This window comes from Chlorocebus sabaeus, chromosome 28 (assembly GCF_047675955.1).
Source record: "Chlorocebus sabaeus isolate Y175 chromosome 28, mChlSab1.0.hap1, whole genome shotgun sequence".
In the NCBI taxonomy this organism is placed as follows: Eukaryota; Metazoa; Chordata; class Mammalia; order Primates; family Cercopithecidae; genus Chlorocebus; species Chlorocebus sabaeus.
Genome location: NC_132931.1, coordinates 11,487,464 through 11,511,891, shown reverse-complemented (window position 1 = coordinate 11,511,891; position 24,428 = coordinate 11,487,464). Strand labels below are relative to the sequence as shown.

The window sequence follows — 24,428 nt, the reverse complement described above, 5'->3', positions numbered from 1 at the left end:
CCACGCGCCCAAGGACGGCATGAACCTGAGCGCGGAGGGACAGATCTGCGCGCCTGCAGGCGCTGTCCGTGGATCAGCGGTGCGGGTGGCAGCCCCCTGGCAGGGTCAGATGGGTGGATCTTGCGGTTTTGGTAATCCCATCGGGAAGGGTCCGAGTCGGAAGAGAAGGGGGAAAGAATGAGCATGTGTGTGCCTCTGGGTCGTGTCTGTTTCACGACCCGTGCTGTGTCTGGAGAAAAAGGTGTGTCTGTCCTTCTGTCCCCTGACTGCCGCTTGTGTCAAGGCCCCCCGCTGTGCCTCCTTAGCCCATCTCTTCCCACCCTCCCCCGTCGCTTTCCCTCCTGCCGCTCCCCTCCCCCAAGGACGTTTGGAGGGCGAGACCAGACCAGGTGGGGAGGGGGTTGCGCAGGTGGGGGGGTGACTCAACTCCAGCTCTCTCCACCGCTTAAAGGGAAGGTTTGAACGCGATGGGAGGGGGGCCTGCAACGTCAGAGATAGCCCCTCTCTGCCACCAGCCCCTTCGACCGTATCTCCTGCCAGAGAGGTTGGGGCTGGGGGCTTGGACAGCTAGAGGTTCCGGGGGTGGGGGGCGATGACGCACAGATTTGCGCAAAGAGAATCCATCAGCGAGCTGGGTCCGGTGAAGGGAGACCAGCCGTGGGCGGGGGTGGGGGGGAGGACGGAAATGGGGAGGGGGCAGGGGAGAGGAGAGGGTGGCAAGGGGGGCAGCCACTGCAGGAATGAAGGGGAGGGAGGGAGGAAGCCTGGAGGGGGCTGCGGTGCTGGCAGAGAGCGGTGCGGGGGCGTGGGCAGGGAAGGGGGGAATGACAATGACACACGCCAGACACACACGAACTGCGGACACAGGGGTGCTCGTGGGCACACGCAGGGCACCCGCACCCTGAGACTCTGGAAACCGAGGTCAGGGCTGTCTGTCAGGGGCTTAGAGACTCTTTCAGAAATGGTCCTCGCCCCCCTCCTCACCTCTTCCTGGCACTGACCCTCCTTCTAACCTCCCCCTCCCTACACACACACTCACGTGCTTTCTCTCTATAACCAGCAGTGGCTTCTCGCTTCCATCAGTGGCTCGACTTTCCCAGAAGAAAGCCCATCAGCTCTGCGGGGAAAGAAATGGGGAGGAGTGGAGAGGGAGAAAAGAGAGAAGAGATGGCAGGGGAGGAGGAAGGAATGAAGGGATCTGGAACAGGTAGAAAGAGCAAGCTAAAGGAGAAAAAAAAAAAAAAAAAAACTGAGAACCAAGGTGACAGTGGAAATTCCAAAGAAAGGAGGGAAAAGAGGGGATAGGAGACCCCGAGGCAATGCCTCCCATCCCCACACACAACTAGCCATGGCCTCCCCTCCTTCCTCTCCCTGCCCCCCATCTCCCCTTCATCTTCCCAGCCTGGATACAGAGAGCAGTGGGATGGGGAGGGGGTCACGTTACCTTCCTGAGGAGGATGAATCAGAGAGAGATGGCTCAGACATCTGGAGAGGGGGAGGGGAAGCCATCCAAGAGAGAAGGGAGAGGGGAGGGAGCCAGCCAAGGGGGCTGACTGAGTAGCTGATGGGGATTAGAGACCAAGTTGCAAGAGGAGAGGAGACAGGCACCTAGAGAAACTATTTGCCTGTAGGCTTGTGTGTGCACACACACCTGCGTGTACATGTACATGGCTTGTGCATGTGTGTTTATGTGTGTATGGAGATGAATGAGATACATGGCTGGGAGCGGGGAGAAAAATAAAGGGAATGGGGGGAAGCAATTGTGCATTTAATCAGATCAAGAGTGGATGGGCATGGTAGTGTTTGCAATTTAACTACGTGATGTTCTATTCCGGTCTGTGTGGCTGTGATTGTGTTTGCTTCCAGGTGTGTGTGCATGTGTGTGTGTGTTGGGGGGTTCCTATCTATTCTGCATGCCTGTATGCCCGTGCAGTTTGGAGTCTTTGAGCACACCCAGTTCTGGGCATCCGTTGGTGTCCAAAAAGTGTGCCTGGCTTGGTGGCACACAACAATGTATGTGTAAGCACACACATGCCCCCACTCCCCATCCCTCCCTTCCTCCACTTAAGTTCAAAAGCCCAGGAGAACTTCTCAGAAATCAGCATCCTCAAGGCTCCAGTCATCCTATGGTGAGGGACGGGGTGGATGTGAATGCCTGGGGCACCAAAGGCTTGGAGATTCCACAATCTGGGTCTTGACTCTGTCTGCATGGTCTCTGGACTCATTCTGTTTCTGCCACTCTCCATCCCAGTTCCCTACTGGGTCAGCTCATTCACACACTCCCCCCCTCTACTGGGGGTGAGCTGTGCCCTTCATACCCTGCTGCCTCTAGGGGCTTCTGGACTGGGCACAGGTTCTTGGGATGGGGAAAGGAGGGAGACAGTAGAAAAAGAAAGAGAACTGAAGAGAGTGGGAGAGACAGAGTGCTGGAAAAGGCAGAGCCGATATGGGGACCTGGTTGGGGATGCCTGGTATTGGCTCTGACTTGTTTGTGTGAATCCATCATCTCTCTTTGTATTTGTTTCTGAATCTCCCTCCAAGAGGGTTTCTGGAGAAGATGGGATCCAGCATCGTAGGAATCCAAGCTGAAGATTTGGAAAACCAGGAGAGTGAAGAAGAGCACTGGGTCTTTTCTCTGAGAAGGTCTGGGAGAGAAAGAGAGAGCAGGGGCTTGTGGACCCCGAAGCTCACCGTTCCCCTCTTCTCCTCCCCCTCCCCCCAACCGGTGACTCACCTCTGCAGCCTTTAACTGCGTCAGCCATGGTGGAGGGGAAGGCAGGAAGGGGCCACTTTATGAGAGGGGAAGGGGTCTCCACTTTGAACTTACAGAAGATGCTGAAGGCCCCCTGAAAATTGCCCCATTGAAAATCTTGCCCTATCCCCTCCCCATCCCAGAGCTGGGGAGTCCTGGGGAAGGGACTGAGGGGTGGGCTGGGGGCTATGGGAGGGTCTAGAATGATGAGTGATGGGAAGGGGGTGCCCACCCTGATTTTTAGTCCCTAGGTCCCACTCGCCCTCAGACCCCCACCCACTCCTGAGTGGGGGAGGGGAGACCCAGCAAGCGGGGGAGGGCAACGCCGCAGAGATGAGTCACCAAGAAAGAGAGAGAAAGAGACAGAGATGGGGAGAGACACGAGGAGAGAGCCACTGGGGAGAGACACACACACACACACACACTCAAATACACACAGACACACACACACACACCATCAAGGTGTTACCCACCAAGAGAAAGAAAACCACTTCAGTCATCCTGAACCAGCCTCTTGCAACTTCCACCTGTCACACACACAACACACTGTCCTACAGAATCACACTGAGATTCGGAGACACACCCACTTACACAAACACAATGTCACACCTAGCCTAGCAGTTACCCAGACCTAGGCTGGAGATGTGTGCAGGGCAATGGAGATGTGCTCTAAGTGTTCTCATTCATTCCTTTTACCAGGTGGAGGGAGGGGCGCCAAAACCCTCAAGGAATGCGACTTCAGAAATCCAAGACGCGGTTGCAGGGACTCACAGGCTGCGCTGTGCACACTCGACAATACACACAAGTCGCCTGCCTCCCCGTCCACACGTACATAGTAACATATCAAGCATCGTCCTCATCAAAAAACAAACAACAGAAAAAAAAACCACTTGAGGTACCTGATTCTGGGGTACACCAGGCACGTTGTCCCGAATCCATCCCACCCAGACACCCCCCTGACTCGTGCACACATGTACAGAAACGCAGACACACAAAGACGCCCACGAACACACTCACACGGACGAAAACCACCTTGTGCTGCCTCGCCCGCGTCCGCGCACGTCCTGGCGCCCCCGCGTGTTACTTTGGGGGATCGCAGTCTCCGCAGATCCAGAGCAGGCTCGCGGGGGCGGTGCCCAGGCTCTCTCCACCTCCTCCACCCACCACGGGTTGCCCACCTAGAAAAGGGGATAGCAAGCCCGGCTGGCCACGGGCGAGTCTGGAACTGGGGGGTTAGAGGCCTGGATCCTGGCTGATGGAAGCTGGTCTTGGATGCCAAGCAGGACTTGGATGCCACAGAATTGGGTAGCCGCCGACTCCCAGGTCCAGGGAAAAGCGAGGCCCAGGGCAAGCCAGGAGGCCCCGCCGCTGCCCACCTCGGTCCTGAGCAGCGGCTTCTTTCCTCCACTTGGCAGGGGTGGGGTAGGGGCGCACAGCCGGCAGCCCTCCCCAGAACCCCTCCCCACCTCCCCCGCTCCCTGGGGAGTCATTAGCCCAATTGCCACAGGGCTTAGAGATCTCTGATACAGGCTGCTGGGGAAAAGGGAAGAAAATGTGTCTCATTCCTCTTCACTGGGAAGTGAAACAGACACAGAGGGTGGCCAAAAGGTCCATTTTATTGTCATACAGTCATGGTCACCTTGACAAGGAGGGTGGCAGTGTGGCCAGGCACAGGAGGCAGCCAAGCAGAGCAGCACAGTAGCAAAACCAGAGCTGGGGCAAGTGGCGAAGCGGCGGTTGCCCCTCCTCCCCCACCTTGTCTACATTCTTCCACCTGCTGGTGTCCACCTCTGCCCACATCTCAGATCCCATCCCCAGCGAACCCCGAACTCACTGCCAACATTCTCCTAGCACCTATGCATTGCTAACATCATCACACAGAGTGAAGTTCTAGGTCATGCTCTAGGCTTGGGACACCTGGGTTCTTTTCACTGGGAGGCTCCTAGCTACTATGAATGACTTAGAAGTCACTTTGATCTTTCCCAGCCTTCTGTTTTCTCCCTCTGCCTTTGATGTGGGGAACCAGTATTGGAGACAGCGCTGTGCAGATGCAGCTGTTACTACTTGCAATTAAATAGAAGACTCTCAAAGTTCTAAAAGCATAAATGATCCAGAGGAAGGGAGTGGTGTCCAGAAATACCAGGAGGTGGGGATTCCAGTTGCACTAGAAGGCGGCCTGGTTGGAACCAGGAGACAGCCCCTATGCCACGCTGAGGGACCTGCCGTCCACTGTACCAAACTCTCCAGCCAGAACCACACCACACCCGCGCCCGGGTGAGCTGGGGCACGGGGGAGCCTGCGAAATAGCAACGTTGTGCAAAGCTGGAGGGAACCCCGGTGAGAGAGGCAGGCTCAGAAAGTGCATCACCAGATGAACAAGGACTCAAATGGGGGAGCAATCTAAATACGTTTCATTTTACAGGATCTCTCTCTCTCTCTCTCTCTCTCTCTCGATTGCACACTGGGCTGGTGATAGGAAGAGAAACAGGGACAGAAAAATGGGCACTGTGATGTTAAGCGTGGTAGAGATCCAGAGAGGATGAGGATGGGAGGCTAGAGAGAATTGGGGAGAGGGCACTGATCTCTGGCACCAGAGCAGATCTCTGGCACTTGAGCAGGGGGAGGGGCTTGAGGTGGAGAGGGCAGTGCAGGGCCAGTTTTTAGGGCTTTAGAAAGGGCAGGAGGAAGAAAAGAAATGTGAATTGGCATCCCACACACTTCTGAGCGCTTCCACCCAGGAGGGGGCAGAAGGGAGAAGCCAGGAAAGGGGGAGTTCACGCCCGGGCTGAGGTGATGGAGAAGGAAGGAAGGACTCTGAAGCCTGTGCAGGGACCAGTTCTTTGGGAAAAGGGTGGATAATAGCAACTCAAGGCCCCCACCTCCACCCCACACCCAATAGTCCGCAAGTTCAGGTCAGGGAATGGGCAATGGTGTTTGGGGGAGCTAGAGGCAAGATAGTAAGGGGAAAAGGAACAGAGTGGGGGGACCCGCGCCGGCAAGGGCAGGAGGGCAGGACTCAGAGGGGACTTCCCAGGGGATGCAGCGTCGGAAATGGCAGGAGAGAGGCTGGTGGGGGAAACTGTGGAAGGGGGCGGGTCCAAAGTACTTCTTTTTCCCATTCCCCGCCAGAGGAGAGGCCTCAGATGTCGGCCTCCAGCAGGTACTGTTCAGTATAACCCTTCACCAGCTCCAGCCCCAGCCCGGCCTGGCAGAAGTCAGCCAGCTGCGACCACAGCTGGGGCTCCAGGAAGAGCTGGCACATGACGTTGAGGCCGGCGAGGCGCGGGGCCTGGCGCTGCAGGTGCCACAGCAGCTGGCTCTGCACCTGCGCGCCGTCGCTGCCGAAGGCGTCGATGTTGAGATAGCGCCAAGTGCCGTCCCCTCCGTGCGGGATGGGGAAGGGGCGCGTGCACAGCGTGAGCACGCGCGGGCGCGCGCGGCTGTCCACGCGCCACTCCAGGCCCTTGGCCGCCAGCAGGCTCAGGTTGCTCTCGCTAGGCCGGTAGGGCTGCCAGTCCTGGATGATGGTCCCGCCCGGAAGCACTTCGCGCTGCACGGAGGGCGACAGCAGGAGGCGTGCCACGTCGCCGCCTGCCTCGGACACGGCCTCGGTGGGCAGCGGTGAGAAGGTGCCGGAGGTCCGCAGAGCCGCTAGCCGCGCGCCCAGCCCGGCCAGCAGCGCGGACGCGTTGAATCGGACCAAAAGGATGCCCTGCGGGGGGCACGAGTGAGCGCGGGGCCGGCGCGGGAGGGCTAGCGAGCCCGGTGCCTCTCGGCAGGCATCTTCACTCCCAAGTTCACGGCCACGGGCTCCCACCTGCGTCCCTCCGGAGGAGCGACTGTGAGGGCTCCGGGCCGAGTAGGGTATGGGAAAGCCTGGGTTTCAAGGGTACCAGACAGGGACCAGGGACACGGGCTCCCAATACGTGGGTCCCCAAGAAGAGGTGGGATCAGTATGGTGTAGCCAGGGAACCGAGGGTGCGGGTCCCCGAGATTCCAGGGACGTGAAAGCCAGGGAGGCCGATCAGTCCGTAGGATTGGAGAGGCGCAGAGGGAGGACAAAGGCTCAAAGGAGGATGCTTGGGTCCCTGAACAGAGGCAGGATCCTAGGGGAGGCAGGGTGCCCGAAGTTGGGAAGCGAGGACTAGGGTTTCAAGCTGGGAGTCGGGAGTTTGGCTTCCCCTGGGTCAAAAGGTCTGGTGAGGACTGGGAGTCCCAGGGCAAGGCTTAGGGGCCGCGCCACTCGGTAGAGCCCAGAGAGAAGGCAAGCCCGTGTTCTGCTGGGGGTGGGGAGGGTCTCCTCTTGTGCCCCAGCAGAGAGGCCCAGCCGTCCGAGTTCCCCGTCCTTCTCACCTGCTTGGTGATTAGGCGGTATTTCTTCAGCTCCCGGGGGCCCAGCTGGTCGTCCCGGGTGAGCCGTGCCACCTTGACCCCCGGGTGCTGTCGCTTGACCAGCTGCGAGCAGAAGCGCTGCAGCAGCCCGGCCACGCCCTTCCCGCGCTCCCAGGGCGCCACGCGCAGGCCCTCCACCAGCGCCGTCTCCCCGGCGTCGATCACGTTCACCGACTCCAGCGCGATCTGCGGACCGAGGCCGTTAGCCGGGGCCCCTCCCCGCCTCCGTCCCTGCCAGGGCTGTCGGCTCACTGGGCTCTCCACTTCCCACACGCTGAGCACTCCGTCGTCACCACTCGGGCACCAGGCCAGGCCTGGGTTGGCACGGCCCTTGGGCCTCAGATTACAGAGCCGACAGAACAGTCATTCGCCGGGGCCTCGTCCACCATTTTTTTTTTTTTTTTTTTTTTTTTTTTTTTAATTTAGGACAGGGTCTCCTCACCCAGGCTGGAGCGCAGTGGTGCGATCACAGGTCACTACAGCCTCAAACTCCTGGGCTCAAGCGATGCCCCCCACCCCCAAGCCTTTCTAGTAGCTGGGACCACAGACACGCACCCCTACTCCCGGCTGTTTCTTTATTTTTATTTTTTAGAGCGGAGGTCTCCCATGTTGCCCAGGCTGGTCTGGAACTCCTAGCCTCAAGTGATCCTCCAGCCTCGGCCTCCCAAAGAGCTGGGGTTACAGGCGTGAGCCGACGCGCCCGGCCCCTTCTACCTCGTGAGATGCTCCAGCTCCGAGTGTGTCAAGTCCTGGACCGCTAGCCACGCCCCTTCTCTGGCTCCTTCCTGGGGAGTTTGCCACGCCCCACATCCTCTTAGCTCCTCCCCCAGCCCAATTCTAAGCTCATCCTGCTCCCAACCTTAACCTACCCTGTCTCTCCTGCTCCCCACCTCTTTTGCTTTTACCCCCAGAAAAATCCTCCAGTGGATCCTCAAACTTTCAAGCGCTCACCTGTCCCTCTTGTTCCTCTGCTTTAGGAGTCCTCCACCCCACCCTCACTGACATAGCCCCTGGATCCGCGCTGCAAGCCCTGCGCTTCCTCAGCATCCGGACGAAGGCTGGGGAGAAGCTCTCATCCTCCTCTTCCTAAGGTCCACGCACCCTCAGGTGGCTTCACCCCATGTCACCTGGGCCCTGCCCCCGGGCTCACCACGCCTCCGTTGCGCTTGGCCAGCACCACCGTGCGGTCCGGGTCCCGGAGCCAGCTGTGGTAGCGGCTGGGAAGGTAGTCCAGGCCGCCGTAGATGCCCCCCGAGATGGCCAGCACTTCCTCAAACTCCCGTTCCGTGGCTACCACGAAGTCCAATGGCTCGGCCTCAGCCTCAGCCTCAGGCCCAGATCTGGACCCAGGCTCGGCCCCGGACAACTCGGCCTTGGTCTCAGGCCCTGACTCGGCCCCCTGGGGCTCAGCCTCAGCCTCAGGCCCCGATCCGGACCTGGGTTCGGCCTCCACCTCCTGTGGCCGGGTTTCAGAGCTTGGCTCTGCATCTCGGGCAGCCTCTTTTTCCGGCTTAGTGACCTCTGAGGTGTCTGTGCCACAGCTGGCTTCCAGCTTCATGATCCTGCAGAAAAAAGAGAATGCAGCACCTGGATCAGAGCCCTTTGTTTCCACATCTGGGCCCCTGCACACAAACGGTCCTAATGCCCCTTCCTACACAAATACCCTTTCTTTTTTTTTCTTTTCTTTTCTTTCTTTCTTATTTATTTATTTATTTATTTATTGAGATGGAGTCTCCTTTTGTCGCCCAGGCTGGAGTGCAGTGTCGCCATCTCGGCTCACTGCAATCTCTGCCTGCCAGTTTCAAACTATTCTCCTGCCTTCACCTCCTGAGTTGCTGGGACTACAGGCACGGTGCCGCCATGCCTGGCTAATTTTTATATTTTTAGTAGAGACGGAGTTTCACCATGTTGGCCAGGCTGGTCTTGAACCCCTGATTTCAGGTGATCCTGCCACCTCAGCTTCCCAAAGTGCTGGGATTACAGGCATGAGCCACCACACCGGCCCCTTTCTTCACTTCTTCTTATTATTATTTTTAAATACAGATAGGGGTCTCACTATGTTGCCCAGGCTGGTCTCGAACTCCTGGGCTCAAGATCCTCCCACCTTGTCCTCCCACAGTGCTGGGATTACAGGTGTGAGCCACTGTACCTGGCCCACAAACACCCTTTCTTTTCTGCTGTCCACACAGACCCTGGGAGTGGAGGGCTCCCAGCTCCCTCCCTCTTCCACCAGTTTCCAGAAATCTCAGCTCTACCCACTCCACTCTTACGGGATGCTCCCTAACAGTCAGAAACTTAGAACCCTGTGAGCTCCCCATAGACCAGCCCCAGATCTCCTCCAGGCCCAGCCAGCAACCAGGGACCCAGGCAAAAGAAAAAAGGCATTTGGGGGTAGTTAAAAAAAAAAAAAAAAAAAAAAAAAAACAAGAAGGCCGGGCACGAAGACTCATACCTGTACTCCCAGCACTTTGGGAGGCCAAGGCAGGTGGATTGGTTGAGTCATGGAGTTTAAGAACAGCCTGGGCAATATAGTGAGACTCTGTCTCTACAAAAAAAAAAAAAAAATTAGCCGGGCATGGTGGTGCGGTGGGCCTGTAGTCCCAGCTGCTCTGGAGGCTGAAGTGGGAGGATCATTTGAGCCAAGGAGGCAAAGGTTGCAGTGAGCCATGATCATACCACTGCACTCCCGCCTGTGTGATAGAGAGAAACCCTGTCTCAAAAAAAAAAAAAAAGTAGTAAAAAAAAGAGGCACACTCCTTCAAGGATCCCATAACCTCTCTAAGACTTCTGCAAGGACAACATGAGAAAGAAACTCCCCTCTATACACAAGAAAGTTCCCAGAGAACAGTGAAGGATTCACCCCCACCCCCATTTCCTGCCACTGCCAGTTACAATCCCAGCCAGGGCAAAGGGAGGAGAGTGTAGACCCCAAATATCCTCCATATTGCTGCCCCAGTTCCCCATCCCCCCACCTCCACCTCTTGACATACACATTCAAATATAAGCAAGATAGACAGCTCCACTAGAAAATGTCAAGGCAGCCTAGCACGGTGGCTCAGCCAAGGTGGGTAGATCACCTGAGGTCAGAAGTTCGAGACCAGCCTGGCCAGCATGATGAAACACCATCTCTACCAAAAATACAAAAATTAGCTGAGCATAGTGGTGGATGCCTGTAAGCCCAGCTGCTAGGGAGGCTGAGGAACAAGAGTCACTTGAAGCCGGGAGGTGGAGGTTGTAGTGAGCCTGAGCCAAGGTTGAGCCACTGCACTCCAGCCTGGGCAACAGAGACTCTGTCAAAAAAAAAAAAAAAAAAAAAAGAAAGAAAGAAAAAGAAAAAGAAAATGTCGAGCCATTCCTTCTAAGCCAATCAACCCCCACCCCCCACCCTCCTTTCCTTCCTTCTGCCCCTCTTCCCCATAGGGAGACTTGGGCTCTGTCCACTCCAGGACTAGGAACCATTTGAAAAGGTTCCATCAAAACGAAAGAGAAAGCCCCCTATCCAAGTCCCAGCGACTTCTATTTCTGGGCCTGTCTCTTCCAGATCAGCCAAATCGACCAATCAAATCCCCCCTCTCTCTTTCAGCCAATGATAATGCTCACCTCAGATAACCTACATTAAGCCTCATTAACCAACATCCCAAGGGCACAAAGACCAGCTACTCTGTGGGGGTGATATTGACTTAACTGGAGTTTTTTTTTTGTTTGTTTGTTTTTTACAAAAGCCTGACCTGGGTTCTTAGGTTTGGGGAAGGTTGACCAGCAGTGGGACCAAGGAGTGCTTTGCACTTCCAAGTCATAAACAGAGCTTGCCTAAACGCGGTATGCTCGCTATACAAACCAAGCTTCAAGACAAGAGTTCCATCTCCCTCTTTGTTTTCTGATTCTTTCTCATCTGATTCCAACACCTGGAAGTTACCTGGATATGGAGCCAGAATTATCAGAGGAGAGGAGGAAGCCAAGCTCAGAGGATTTAGATCCCCTGCTGGGGCCATTAGAGACCATCAGTTTCAACCCATTGTTTTCACAATCAAGGAGATTACCCTTGATTTCACAATCAAGGAGATTAGCCTTGATTTCACAATCAAGGAGATTAGCCTTGCCTGAGGTGACTCAGTCTGGGTAGAGCCAGGCTAAAAGTTAAGTTTCCTTGGCTTCCAGGCCAGGGGAGAAGACTTATTATTTTTGTTGTTGCTTATTTGTTTATTTTATTTTATTCTTTGAGTCAGGGTCTTGCTCTGTCGCCCAGGCTGGAATGCAATGGCATCATCATAGCTCACTGCAGCCTCAACCTCCTGGGCTCAAGCGATCATCCCACCTTAGCCTCCCGAGTAGCTGAGACTACCGTGTGCCACTACACTTGGCTACTTTTTTAAATGTTTAAGTTTTTTAGAGATGGGGTCCCACTATGTTGCCCAGGCTGGTCTTCGTCCCACCTCCACTTCCCAAAGTGCTGGGATATTAGGTGTGAGCCACCATGCCCAGCCAAGATCTCTTTGTGGTGTATCTGGATCTCTGAACTCAGCCTGAAGGGCAAGGAGGGGAACTACTGGGTCCTCGAACAGGAGTTGAAGGGCTCAGGTGGTATAAGATGATGAAGAACCAGAGATGGGGTTGCTGGGAACTCCCTCACTGTCTGGCCCACACGGTCAGCAATCCCTATGCCAATACACAAGCCTCCATGCCTGGGACCAACCCAAGCCCCAGACCTCTTGCACCACACTCTGGGGACAATGCGACCCAAAGAAGAGCAAGTTAGCTTCTGACTCCATCTGCAGCTCCAGGCAACATGAAGCAGCTATTCATGGCTCCCAGGAAAATGCAAGCTGGTGGTTCAGTGGTGCCTCCAGTAATACCCTCGCTGCCCCCAAAGGTGATGAGGTGTGAGCAACGGGTAGACTGGAACCCACCTGACTCATTCAAGACATTCGGCTCCAGTCTCCTTCCCTTGCTTACAGTGGGGAGACCTTTTCCAAATGGTATTTCTACATCTCAGATAAGGTTGTTTGTGGCAGGAGGTAAGGGTAGGGGTGGACGTGGGGAGTTCTCAGAGTCACGGGGAAGGAAGAACTTTCCAACGCATCCCCCATCTTTCAACCTAGGCACCACCACTACCCCATTCCTTTTTTGGGGACATGAACAAAGCTTCCCAGCTCCTTAAACCTTGGAGGAGGTGAGTAATAAAACAGGTCAGGGATTTCAGACCAAGCCAAACCTGTGGGCTGGCCCGTAACCCTTGCTTCACGCGCTGACCGCTTCCTACCCTCCAGTCCAGCACCCTCTAGCCTGGTTCCATGGAACTCTTAACTCTCATCAGATGTCTAGGCAGAGGTGGAGGCAGCTGGTGAGTCCAGGGCACTGTCGGGGATGTAGTCCAGGTATCTCCTGGACCAAACGCCCTCCTAAAAGAGGAACAGCATTTCTTGGCCCGGCAAGGTGGCTCATGCCTTTAATCCCCGCACTTTGGGAGGCGGAGGGAGGCGGATCATCTGAGGTCAGGAGCTGGAGACCAGCCTGACCAACATGGAGAAATCCTGTCTCTACTAAAAAAACAAACAAACAAACAAACAAAAAAACAAAATTAGCCTGGCGGGCTGGTGCATTCCTGTAATCCCAGCTACTCAGGAGGCTGAGGCAGGAGAATCGCTTGAACCCGGGAGGCAGAGATTGTGGTGACCCGAGATTGTGCCATTGCACTCCAGCCTGAACAACGAGAGTGAGATGCCGTCAAAAAAAAAAAGAGGGACAGCATTTCTTTCTTCATCCCTATCCCCACATCCTTGGGGACATTCTTTAAATCTCATAAATATGAATGATTGCTTTGGGGAGGGGGTGATCCGAGTCATAGCTGGGCATGATCGGAGTCAGAGCTGGGAATGCCGGGAGCCCACCCACCCGCACCCCACTCCCACCGCACCCCCACACACCTGAAATATCGATGCCCTTGAGGCCGATGGTTTCTTGACACTGGGGGAGGGAGCAGAGGGAGGGAAGGGAGAGCCCAGTCGCCGGGGAGGCGGAGACAAAGAAGGCGGCTGCACAAAGCGCCCAAAGATGAGAGCGAAAAGAACGGGAATGGAGGCAGAGAGCAGACAAAAGCAGACAGGAGATGCGGCCGCAGGGGACAGGCCGGGAAGCGGGAGGAGGCTTCGACACTGAATCACAGACATGACACCTCGTGACTCAGGGCCCAGCAGATTAAAAAAAAAAAAAAAAAAATCCTAGCACGCACCCCCTCCCCTGGGACACTGTAAATAGAAAGGAGCGTGACACACCCCCTTCGCCCCGGGGTGTGGAGGGCGGGGATCCGGGGGCGGAAGGGGTCAAGGGGAAAAGAAAGTCAGAAAAAAGGCTGGAAGAGAACAACCTTGGAAACAGAGACAAGGGAGAGGCGATGAAGTGGGGGCTGGAGGGAAGGCCTAGGGAGTGGGCAGAGGCAGGGGCTGAGGAAGTTGGCCCAGCGAATAGGGGTGGGGACCCCAGAGGGCCATAGTCGTGGAGGAGGGGGGCTGTCCTGGAGGGTCTTCCCGAGTGAGGGTCATCCCCCTGCCTCTATCCCGGTGTGGGGGCTTGGGCTTGGGCGAGAGGAAGACTGCGAAGGGAGCGGTCTGTTTGGCGGGGGTTCCCCTGGGCACCGGACCCTGGGGACAGGTGGGAGCGACATGGCAACAGAGGGGGGCAGGGGAGCGCTTCTGGACACCTGAAGCGCAGCCTCTGACTCAGTTTTCTGGGTCACCGGACTGGGAGGGGTGGGCAGGAGGGGGCGCAGCCCCTTGGTACCCCTGGGGGGCGGTGGCCTTCTGCTGCCCCATTCTGAGGTGAAGGAGCACGGTAGTCCCCTCCCCAGTCCCCAGGCCCGGCCGCCCCCCTACCTCGCCGGAGCCGGAGCTGGAGCCAGGGCCGAGATGCCGCAAAGCCAATCGGGGCGGGCGGCGGGCGCAGACACCCCCGGTGCCAAGCGAGAGGTCCCTTTGGAGCCCCCAAGAGTCAAAGGAGGATGATGCTCGGGGACTCCGCCGCGCTGTCGGAGCCCGACTCGAACGTCGAAGGTCAGCTCCGGGGCTGCGCCGCAGCACCGTTGGCGACGCGGGCCGGGGCGCCCAGCGGTTCAGGGGTTCGGGTGGCACGCGTGGCTCCCGCGGCGACGCTTCGGCGGCAGCTTAGAGGGGCGGAGACCCCGGCGACACGGGAGAAACCCGGGACGGATCCGGAGCGGACTCGTGCCCTGCTGGCGGGGCCGGGGGTCGGGGTGCGCCCTGGGCAGCTGGGTGGCCTCAAGCCCTACTGCCGAGACTCCGCCCTGTATCCCGGCTGGGGAGTGGGACTGGGGATCGGGATGTCTCGGGTTTTGGTGGTGGTGATGCTGGAGTTGCTGGCTTAGTTATCTCCCCACCCCACGCCCAGCACCTCTGTTCTCTGCCTGGGGGTCCACCATTGCCCCGAAGTCCCCCTCCTCTAGGAGCCACCCCTCAATGAAATCTCCTGTCTCCATTGTAAGAGCGGCTGGGAAGGGGGACTCTGAGCCTTCGTCCCCAGAAACTGATCGAGGGAATCAGAAACCTTAGAACACCGGGAAGGCGAAGAGACATCAAGAGACAGAAGTTGAGAGGCTAAAAAGGGCAGAGGGAGGCCAAGACCTCTCCATCTTCTCACCACGGTGTGGGCGCCCGAGCACCCTGGTCCCCCAGGTGCACAAGGCCCCTCAGTCCACAAAGTACCCCGCGGGGCAGCAGGCAGAAAGACCTCCAGGTAGGCAGCGCACACCGTGGCACATTCACACAGACCTCTGCACGCAGGAGGCTCTGCACCCCATGCTGATCCTGGTAGCTGGGGAGGAAGAGGGAAGTGTGGAGTTGGGACCCGGGTGGGTGCAGCGCTGCCCCTGGCTCTAATAAGCTGGTGGCCCAGGCTCTTAACTCCTACAAGGTTCTCCATCCCACCTATAAAATGAACTTAAGGCTGGGTGCGGTGGCTCACGCCTGTGATCCCAGCACTTTGGGAGGCCGAGGCGGGCGAATCACTTGAGGTCAGGAGTTCGAGACCAGCCTGGCCAACATGGTGGAACCCCGTATCTACTAAAAATACAAAAATTAGCCTGGCCTGGCCGGGCGCGGGGGCTCATGCCTGTAATTCCAGCACTCTGGCAGGCCGAGGTGGGCGGATCACCTAAGGTCAGGAGTTCAAGACCAGCATGGCCAACATGGCGAAACCCCGTTTCTACTGAAAAAAATACAAAAATCAGCCGGGCACAGTGGCGTGCGCCTGTAATCCCAGCTACGCGGGAGGCTGACGCAGGAGAAACGCTTGAACCCAGGAGGCAGAGGCTGCAGTGCGCCGCGATCGTGCCATTGCGCTCCAGCCTGGGCGGCAGAGCGAGAATCCAACTCAAAATAAAATAAAATAATAAATAAATAAAGTGAGATCAGAACACCTTCAGTTCTACCTTGTAAGGAACCAAGAAAGTGATGGACAAAGTAACTGTAAACTGGGTAATGGACATAGTAACTGATGGAAAGATGATGGGAAGTGATGGACGTAGTAACTGTAAACTGCTTTGGAGATGCAGGGAAAAATGTTAAGGACTTTCAAGGTCTGCTGGAGTCCTCTCTCCAGGGGCTGCCCAGCTCTCATGCTCCCCCTACCCTCTCCCCCACCCTGAAATTCATTTTCACTCATCTTATTCCTTTTTTTTTTTTTTTTACTTTCCGAGGTGATAACTTCATAGCTAGGCAAACTGACCCCATTGGATGTGCCAATGTAATAAGAAGGAAGGTCATGTTCCTGGAATCCCACATACAGGAATTCCAACCGAGGGTTAAAGGGCTAAACAGAAATAACACCAAGGGTTAAAGGGATGAGAATCAGGACGTTTAGGCTGAGGCAGGGCGAAAGGCAACTGACAAGTTATTCAACCTTTTGATATAATAGGACTTCCCCCATTTCTGATTTCTGAAAGCGCTAACACATTGTGCGTCTCACCAAACTGCAGATTGCAGTTAAGGTGCCATATGTTTCACAGTGGGAAAGAACTTCAAAAAGTTACAGATTTCAAGGAAAAAATCACTAGTGGCCAAAGGGAGAGACCATCATACGCTAATCCCGCCCCTGTAGCCAGAAGCCACACCTTCCACCAACAGAAACTCTTGGATTGGCCCAACACTCACACACTTCCAGTTCCATCAGCCAATCAGAATCAAAAGTTTCCCAACGTTTCGACCCCTCCCCTTAATCCAAGCCACTCAGAAGCAACTTGTCGCTGTAAGTCCCGCCTCCAAACCGCTCACTGGACCAATGGAAAGCCATCTTGTTCCAGGCTTCATTCTCAGACATCTAGGAGAGCCGGTTTCCCTCTCAGCAACAGAACAAGTGGCTTTCAGCTTCTTAAGTGTTCAGAGGATGCAGGGAGGCGGCCTACTCTGGGATGGAGGAGAGCTCTGGCTGAGAGGAGACAGCCCTGGAGTGGCTGGCCTCGGTTCCAGGACTACCCTCTACCCAGTACTGGTGGTGATGTGGTGAATGTTTACTAAGCACTGTAGCTGAATCTTCATAACGCTGTAGGGGAGGGGGGATTGTTTAGCCATTTTACAGAAGAGCAAAGTAGCTTCGGAGAAGGCTATGGACTAGATCCCATAGGATTTGTTTTATTTTATTTTATTTTTTATTTTTTATTTTGAGAAAGAGTCTCGCTCTGTCGCCCAGGCTGGAGTCCAGTGGCGCGATCTCGGCTCACTGCAGCCTCCGCCTCCTGGGTTCAAGCGATTCTCTGGCCTCAGCTTCCTGAGTAGCTGCACCACCACGCCCAGGTAATTTTTTTTTTTTTTTTTTTTTTTTTTTTTTTTTTGAGACAGAGTTTCACTCTTGTTGCCCAGGCTGGAGTGCAGTCTCTTGATCTTGGCTCACCGCAGCCTCCGCAGCCTCCGCCTCCCGGGATCAAGAGATTCTCCTGCCTCAGCCTACCAAGTAGCTGAGATTACAGGTATGCGTCACCACGCCCGGCTAATTTTTGTATTTTTAGTAGAGACTGGGTTTCTCCATGTTTGTCAGGCTGGTTTTAAACTCCTAACCTCAGGTGATCCGCCCACCTCGACCTCCCAAAGTGCTGGGATTACAGGCGTGAGCCATGGCACCTGGCCATGCCCAGCTAATTTTTGTATTTTTAGTAGAGACAGGGTTTCACCATATTGGCCAGGCTGGTCTCAAACTCCTGACCACAAGTGATCCTCCTGGCTCAGGCCTGTAATGCCAACACTTTGGGAGGCCGACGCACGGTGGCATGCACCTGTGGTCTCAGCTACTCAGGAGGCTGAGGCGGGAGGATCGCTAGCACCCTGGAGTCTGGAGTTGCAATGAGCTCTGAAGGTGCCACTGGGTGACAGCCTGGGTGACAAAGGGAGACACGTCTCTCTCTCTCCCCCCCCCACACACATATATACACGTGTATCTATATGTATATGTATATATATGTGTATCTACGTGTGTGTATGTGTGCGTGTATATATATACATACATATATATACACATACATATATACATATATACACATACATATATATATATATAGAGAGAGAGAGAATAAAGCACCAATCAAGTATTAGTGCCATTAATACTGGAGATAGGCTGGGTGCCGTGGCTCATGCCTGTAATCCCAACACTTTGAGAGGCCAAGGCATGTGGATCACTTGAGGTCAGGAGATCAAGACCAGCCTGGCCAACATAGCAAAACCCCTTCTCTACTAAAAATACAAAAATTAGCTGGGCATGGTGGCACGTGCCTGTAATCCCAGCTACTCTGGAGGCTGAGGCAGGATAATCTTTGAACCCGGGATGTGGAGGTTGCAGTGAGCCAAAATGGTGCCACTGCACTCCAGCCTGGGCAACAGAGCGAGACCTAGTCTCAAAAAAAAAAAACAAAATTTTTTTTTAAGAGACAGGATCTTGCTCTTTCACCTGAAGTGGAGTGTAGTGGCACAATCATAGCTCACTGCAACCTCAAACTCCTGGGCTCAAGAGATCTCCCACCTCAGCCCCCTGAGTAACTGAGACTACAGGCACATGTCACCACACCCAGCTAATTATTGTATTTTTTGTAGAGGCAGAGTCTTGCTATGTTGCCCAGGCTGGTCTTGAACTCCTAGCCTCAAGCCATCCTCCTGCCTTGGTCTCCCAAAGTGCTGGAATTACAGACATGGGCCACCTCTCCAGGCCATAATAAGCCACCTTGACTCTTCATACTCAGCAAGCTGAAAGCCTTGGCATCTCAGGATTCTGATGAAGACTTCTTCCTCTGGATTTTTGCTTTTGAGTGTTTTCCTCTTAGACCCCGCTTCTCCCTGTCCCACTGTGAAATCAATGCTAAGTCTTCTGCCATCCCCCTTATCACACCCTATCCAGTGACCTCTCTCTCTCGACAATTCCCCAATCTACAAATCAAGTCTTGACCTCCCAGGCTGTCTCCAGCTATCTATGGAACATCTGTGCTGTGACGAGGGCAGTGAAATAAAAGATGTGAATGATTTACAGGAAATGACCTGGACCTGGATCCCTCATATGCTTTTTCTCTTTTTATTTTATTTTTTAAATTTTTTGTAGACATGGGGTCTTGCTACATTGCCCAGGTTCATCTCAAATTCCTGGCTTCAAGTGATCCTCCCACCTTGGCCTCCCAAAGTTCTGGGATTACAGGCATGAGCCACCACCTCTGGCCAATACCTTGTATGCTTTACAACCTTCACAATCAGCTCCTCTTGCAGACAAAGGAAGGAGACCAGAGATGAAAGGGTTAAGTAATTGCACCCACCCCCCCCACAAGTCACAGAGCCAGTAAGCGCCTAAAAGGCTTACTCAGAATGATAGACTAAAAGGAATCATCTAGCTCATCCCACAAGGCAGATATCAGAGATGCCATACTTTCCTGGTGAGTCATGAAGTCACGGCTTTCTCAGTCTCAAAGAGGACATAGCACCCAACTTCCAGTAAGGATTAAATAAGGTAATGTGTGTAAAGTGCCTGGCAGAGCATTCCTGGCACAACATTTCAATTGACGGTAGGTATTATTATCCAGCCAACTGGAGCAGCAATTCTCACATGGGGTGTATAACAGCCTGTACTTTGGAATTCAGGCATAACTGAAGCCTCTTGTTTATTCTGCAGGCAGGACTGTCAGGGCTCGAGGAACACCCACAGGAGCTTCAGGAATCAGGCAAGAAGAGAAAGAGGGAAAATCACTACGCGTGATCATGAACCGTTTTATTTGATTTTTGGAGACACGGTCTTGCTCTTTCGCCCACGCTGTAATGCAGTGGCACAAACACAGCTCACTGCAACCTCAAACTCCCAGGCTCAAGTGATCCTCCCGTCTCAGCCTCCCGAGTAGTTAGTAGCACAGATGCACACCACCACGCCCTGCTAATTAAAAAAAAAAAAAAAAAAAAAAAAAAAAATTTGTAGGGCCGGACACGGTGGCTCAAGCCTGTAATCCCAGCACTTTGGGAGGCCGAGACGGGTGGATCACGAGGTCAGGAGATTGAGACCATCCTGGCCAACATGGTGAAACCCCGTCTCCACTAAAAAATACAAAAAACTAGCCGGGCGAGGTGGCGGGCGCCTGTGGTCCCAGCTACTCAGGAGGCTGAGGCAGGAGAATGGCGTAAACCCAGGAGGCGGAGCTTGCAGTGAGCCGGCTACTGCACTCCAGCCTGGGCGACAGAGCAAGACTCCGTCTCAAAAAAAAAAAAAAATTTTGTAGAGGCGGAGTCACACCGTGTTGCCCAGACTGGTCTTGAACTCCTGGGCTCAAGTGATCCTCTCGCCTCCACCCAAAGTGCTGGGACTACAGATGTGAGCCACCGCACCCAGCTATAAACTATTTATTTATTTTTTATTTATTGAACAGAGTTTTGCTTTTGTTGCCCAGGCTGGAGTGCAATGGCACTATCTTGACTCACTGCAACCTCTGCCTCCTGGGTTCAAGCAATTCTCCTGCCTCACCCTCCCAAGTAGCTGAAATTACAGGCATACACCACCACACCTGGCTAATTTTGTATGTTTAGTAGAGAAGGGGTTTCACCATGTTGGTCAGGCTGGTCTCGAACTCCTGACCTCGGGTCATCCATCCACCTGGACCTTCCAAAGTACTGGGATTACAGGTGTGAGCCATCACGCCAGGCTATAAACCTGTTTTAGAACAGGGATGATGTCATACTTATTTTTATGCCACTGGTACTTAAGTACTTAGTTCAGTTCTTGGCACATAGTAGGTGCTTAATTTGTATTTATGAATGCATGAATGCCTCCAGCCTATGTCTGCAGTTGGGGACAGTGAGACCAGACTGATCACTTATGTCAGGTCACCCAGTTGACCTGAGGTAAAGATAAAACCTGACTCTGGTATCCCTGTTTTTTGTTTGTTTTGGTTTTTGAGATGGAATTTCACTCTGTTGCCCAGACTGGAGTGCAGTGGTGACATCTTGGCTCACTGCAACCTTTGCCTCCTGGGTTCAAGCCATCCTCCTGCCTCAGCCTGCCGAGTAGCTGAGACCACACCCAGCTATTTTTTTTTTTTTTTTTTTTTTTTTTTTTTGTATTTTTAGTAGAGATGGGGTTTCACCGTGTTGGCCAGGCTGATCTCGAACTCCTGACCTAAAGTGATCTGCCCACCTTGGCTTCCTGGCTGGTTTTTTTTTTCTTTTTGATACAGTCTTCCTCTATCCCTCTGTCCCTCTGTCGCCCAGGCTGGAGTGCCGTGGTGGCGGGATCTCAGTCCATGGCAACCTTTGCCTCCCGGGTTCAAGCGATTCTCCTGCCTTAGCCTCCCAAGTAACTGGGATTACAGGCACCCACCACACACCGAGCTATTTTTTTTTTATATATATATGAAACGGAGTTTCATCATATTGATCTCACATGTTTCATCACATTTAGTAGAGACAGGGTTTCATCATGTTAATCATCACCTGATCTCAAGTGATCCGCCTACCTGGGCCTCCCAAAATGCTGGTAGTACAGGCATGAGCCACCGTGCACCCTGATTCCCAGTATCCTAATCCCAAACCAGTCCACAGCCCAGCCTCACACTACACTTCTGAAGGTTAGAAGTGTGACTATTGTGCTTGGATGTACGTGAAGTTTCACACCTGTGCTCCCCCAGTCCTCAGCTTCCTCTTTCCCATGCACATAAACCAATACTGGCTACAATGTCTGCTCATTTACTCAGCAAGTATTATTGTCATCTTCTAAGGGCCTGGTTAATTCCACTTCTTCTTACAAGTAGCTCACTTTAGCTGGCTATTAAACATACACTGTTTTGGGCCAGGCGCGGTGGCTCACGCCTGTAATCCCAGCACTTTGGGAGGCCGAGGCAGGTGGATCATGAGGTCAGGAGATCGAGACCATCCTGGCTAACATGGTGAAAACATGTCTCCACTAAAAATACAAAAAAATTATCCAGGTGTGGTGGCGGGCGCCTGTAGTCCCAGCTACTCGGGAGGCTGAGGCAGGAGAATGGCGAGAGCCCAGGAGGCGGAACTTGCAGTGAGCCAAACTCGCACCACGGCACTCCAGCCTGGATGACAGAGTGAGACTCTGTCTCAAAAAAAAAAAAAAAAAAAAAGGCCGGGCGCGGTGGCTCAAGCCTGTAATCCCAGCACTTTGGGAGGCCGAGGCGGGCGGATCACGAGGTCAGAAGATCGAGACCATCCTGGCTAACACGGTGAAACCCCGTCTCTACTAAAACTACAAAAAAACTAGCCGGGCGAGGTGGCGGGCGCCTGTAGTCCCAGCTACTCAGGAGGCTGAGGCAGGAGAATGGCATGAACCCGGGAGGCGGAGCTTGCAGTGAGCTGAGATCCGGCCACTGCACTCCAGCCTGGGCGACAGAGCGAGACTCCGTCTCAAAAAAAAAAAAAAAAAAAATACAGTTTGATTTTTTATTATTTAATTTAATTTAATTAATTAATTTTTTTTTTTTTTTTTTGAGATGGAATTTCACTATTGTTGCCCAGGCTGGAGTGCAATGGCACCATCTTGGCTCACTGAAACCTCTGCATCCCGGATTCAAGTGATTCTCCTGCCTCAGCCTCCTGAGTAGCTAGGATTACAGGCACGCACCACCATGCCCGACTAGTTTTGTATTTTTAGTAGAGACAGGGTTTGTCTATGTTGGTAAGGCTGGTCTCGAACTCCAGACCTCAGGTGATCCACCTGCCTCAGCCTCCCAAAGTGCTGGGATTACAAGTGTGAGCCACTATGCCTGACCTAGGCTAGACCAGCCTGGGCAACATAGCAAGACTCTGTCACTACAAAAAATTTTAAAAATTAGCCGGGTGTGGTGGTGCACACCTGCAGTCCCAGTTGTAGGAGGATCTCTTAAGCCCAAAAAGTCAAGGCTGCAGTGAGCCCTGATCATGCCACTGCACACTGCAGCCTGGGTGACAGAGTGACATCCTATCTAAAAAAAACAAAAACAAAAACAAACAAACAAGCAAAAACACTTTTTTATCTGGAGAATATTTAACATACACAAAATCAGAGAGAATACATATTTCAAAGCATCACTTTGTATATGATAAATATATATAATTTTAGCTGGGTGTGGTGGCTCATGTCTGTAATCCCAGCACTTTGGGAGGCTGAGGCGGGTGGATCACTTGAGACTAGCCTGGCCAACATGGTGAAACCCTGTCTCTACTAAAAATACAAAAATTAGCTAGGCATGGTGAGGCACACCTGTAATCCCAGTTACTTGGGAGGCTGAGGCAGGAGAATACCTTGAACCCGGGAGGTAGAGGTTGCAGTGAAAATTTACAGGATGATCTCATTTCTTCCACAAATAAGTTGGAAGAAGAGACAGAGAGAGATGGAGAGGAAACCTACGGATTAAAAGAAAATTAAGGCTGGGCACGGTGGCTCACACCTGTAATCCCAGTACTTTGGGAGGCCGAGGCAGGTGGATTGCCTCAGATCAGGAGTTCGAGACCAGCCTGGCCAGCATGGTGAAAACCCATCTCTACTAAAATTTTAAAAATTAGCCGGGCCGGGAGCGGTGGCTTGTGCCTGTAATCGCACCACTTTGGGAGGCCAAGGCGGGCAGATCATGAGGTCAGGAGTTCGAAACCATCCTGGCCAACATGGTGAAACCCTGTCTCTACTAAAAATACAAAAATTAGCCAGGCGTGGTGGTGCGTGCCTATAATCCCAGCTACTCAGGAGGCTGAGGCAGGAGAATCACTTGAACCTGGGAGGCGGAGATTGCAGTGAGCCAAGATCGGGCCATTGCACTCCAGCCTGGGTAACAGAGTGAGATTCCATCTCAAAAAAAAAAAAAAAAAAAAAAATTAGCCAGCCGTGGTGGCATACACCTGTAATCCCACGTACTTGGGAAATTGAGACAGGAGAATTGCTTGAACTCGGCAGGCGGAGGTTGCAGTGAGCTGAGATCCCACCATTGCACTCCAACCTGAGTGACAGATCGAGATTCAGTAAAGAGAGAAAGGAAAAAAGAAAAGAAAGAAGGAGAGAAAGAGGGAGGGGAAGGCAGGGGCAGGGAAGAAGGGGAGGAAGGAAAAAGGAAGGAAAGGAAAATTAAAAAAAGAGACTCCTGTGGCCAAATGTGTGGGTTTTTTTTCCCCACACACCAAGTAAGCAATTAGTTCTGCAGCCTGGTGTCTCAACCCAGTCCAATCTGGATACTACCTGGAGTAGTGACAGATCCCACAGGTGGAGGCTCAGTCCCACAAGACTGTCCCCTACTACCAATGCCACTCACAAGCCTCAGGTCATTCTACCTGCACTTCTGACTGACTGGCTATATACTGGGGGTCCCATGACCCCCTTTTGGGTTCGATTAATTTGCTAGAGTGGCTCACAGAACTCAAGGAATCACTCACTTATATTCACCTGTTTATTCTAAAGGATATTACAAAGGATACAGATGTGCCAGGTGTGGTGACTCATGTTTGTAATCTCAGTACTTTGGGAGGCTGAGGTGAGAGGACTGCTTGAGGCCAGGAATTCGAGACCAGCCTGGGCAACACAGCAAGACCCCATCTCTAAAAATAAAACAAACAAACAAAAAAAAAAGAAAAAAAAAGGATACAGATTGGCTGGAGGCAGTGGCTCAAGTCTGTAAGCGTAGCACTTTGGGAGGCCAAAGAGAAAGGATTACTTGGGCTCAGGAGTTCGAGACCAGCTTATGCAACATGATGAAACCCTGTCTGTACAAAAAATACAAAAAAAATTAGCCAGGCATGGTGGTGCAAGCCTACAGTCCCAGCTACTTGAGAGGCTGAAG

At 53.5% G+C, this 24,428-nt stretch overlaps 1 protein-coding gene across 4 annotated transcripts; it reads right to left on the bottom strand.

Annotated features, from left to right (window-relative positions):
* Positions 1-4,350: 4,350 nt before the first annotated feature.
* Positions 4,351-14,403, bottom strand: NAT16 (N-acetyltransferase 16 (putative)). 4 transcript variants are annotated; one of them, XM_073012726.1, is made up of 5 exons: positions 14,014-14,403; positions 9,597-9,689; positions 8,295-8,706; positions 7,106-7,330; positions 4,351-6,464 (listed from the first exon to the last, which is right to left on the bottom strand). In XM_073012726.1, the coding sequence occupies exons 3-5, from the start codon at positions 8,700-8,702 to the stop codon at positions 5,892-5,894; spliced, it is 1,206 nt and encodes a 401-aa protein (XP_072868827.1). In that variant the 5' UTR covers positions 8,703-8,706; positions 9,597-9,689; positions 14,014-14,403; the 3' UTR covers positions 4,351-5,891. The 4 variants fall into 4 exon arrangements, with proteins under 4 accessions (XP_072868827.1, XP_037846378.1, XP_008016661.2 ...); XM_037990450.2 differs by lacking the exon at positions 14,014-14,403 and adding an exon at positions 13,069-13,331; XM_008018470.3 differs by lacking the exon at positions 9,597-9,689.
* Positions 14,404-24,428: the final 10,025 nt, after the last annotated feature.

Bases quoted from the DNA above. Each gene is read 5' to 3' on its own strand.
- NAT16 (XM_073012726.1), bottom strand. From the start codon at position 8,702: ATGAAGCTGGAAGCCAGCTGTGGCACAGACACCTCAGAGGTCACTAAG. The intron at 7,331-8,294 runs GTGAGCCCGGGG...CTCGGTCCGCAG, and splicing joins CCAAGCGCAACGGAGGCGTG to ATCGCGCTGGAGTCGGTGAA. The intron at 6,465-7,105 runs GTGAGAAGGACG...TGCCCCCCGCAG, and splicing joins ACCGCCTAATCACCAAGCAG to GGCATCCTTTTGGTCCGATT.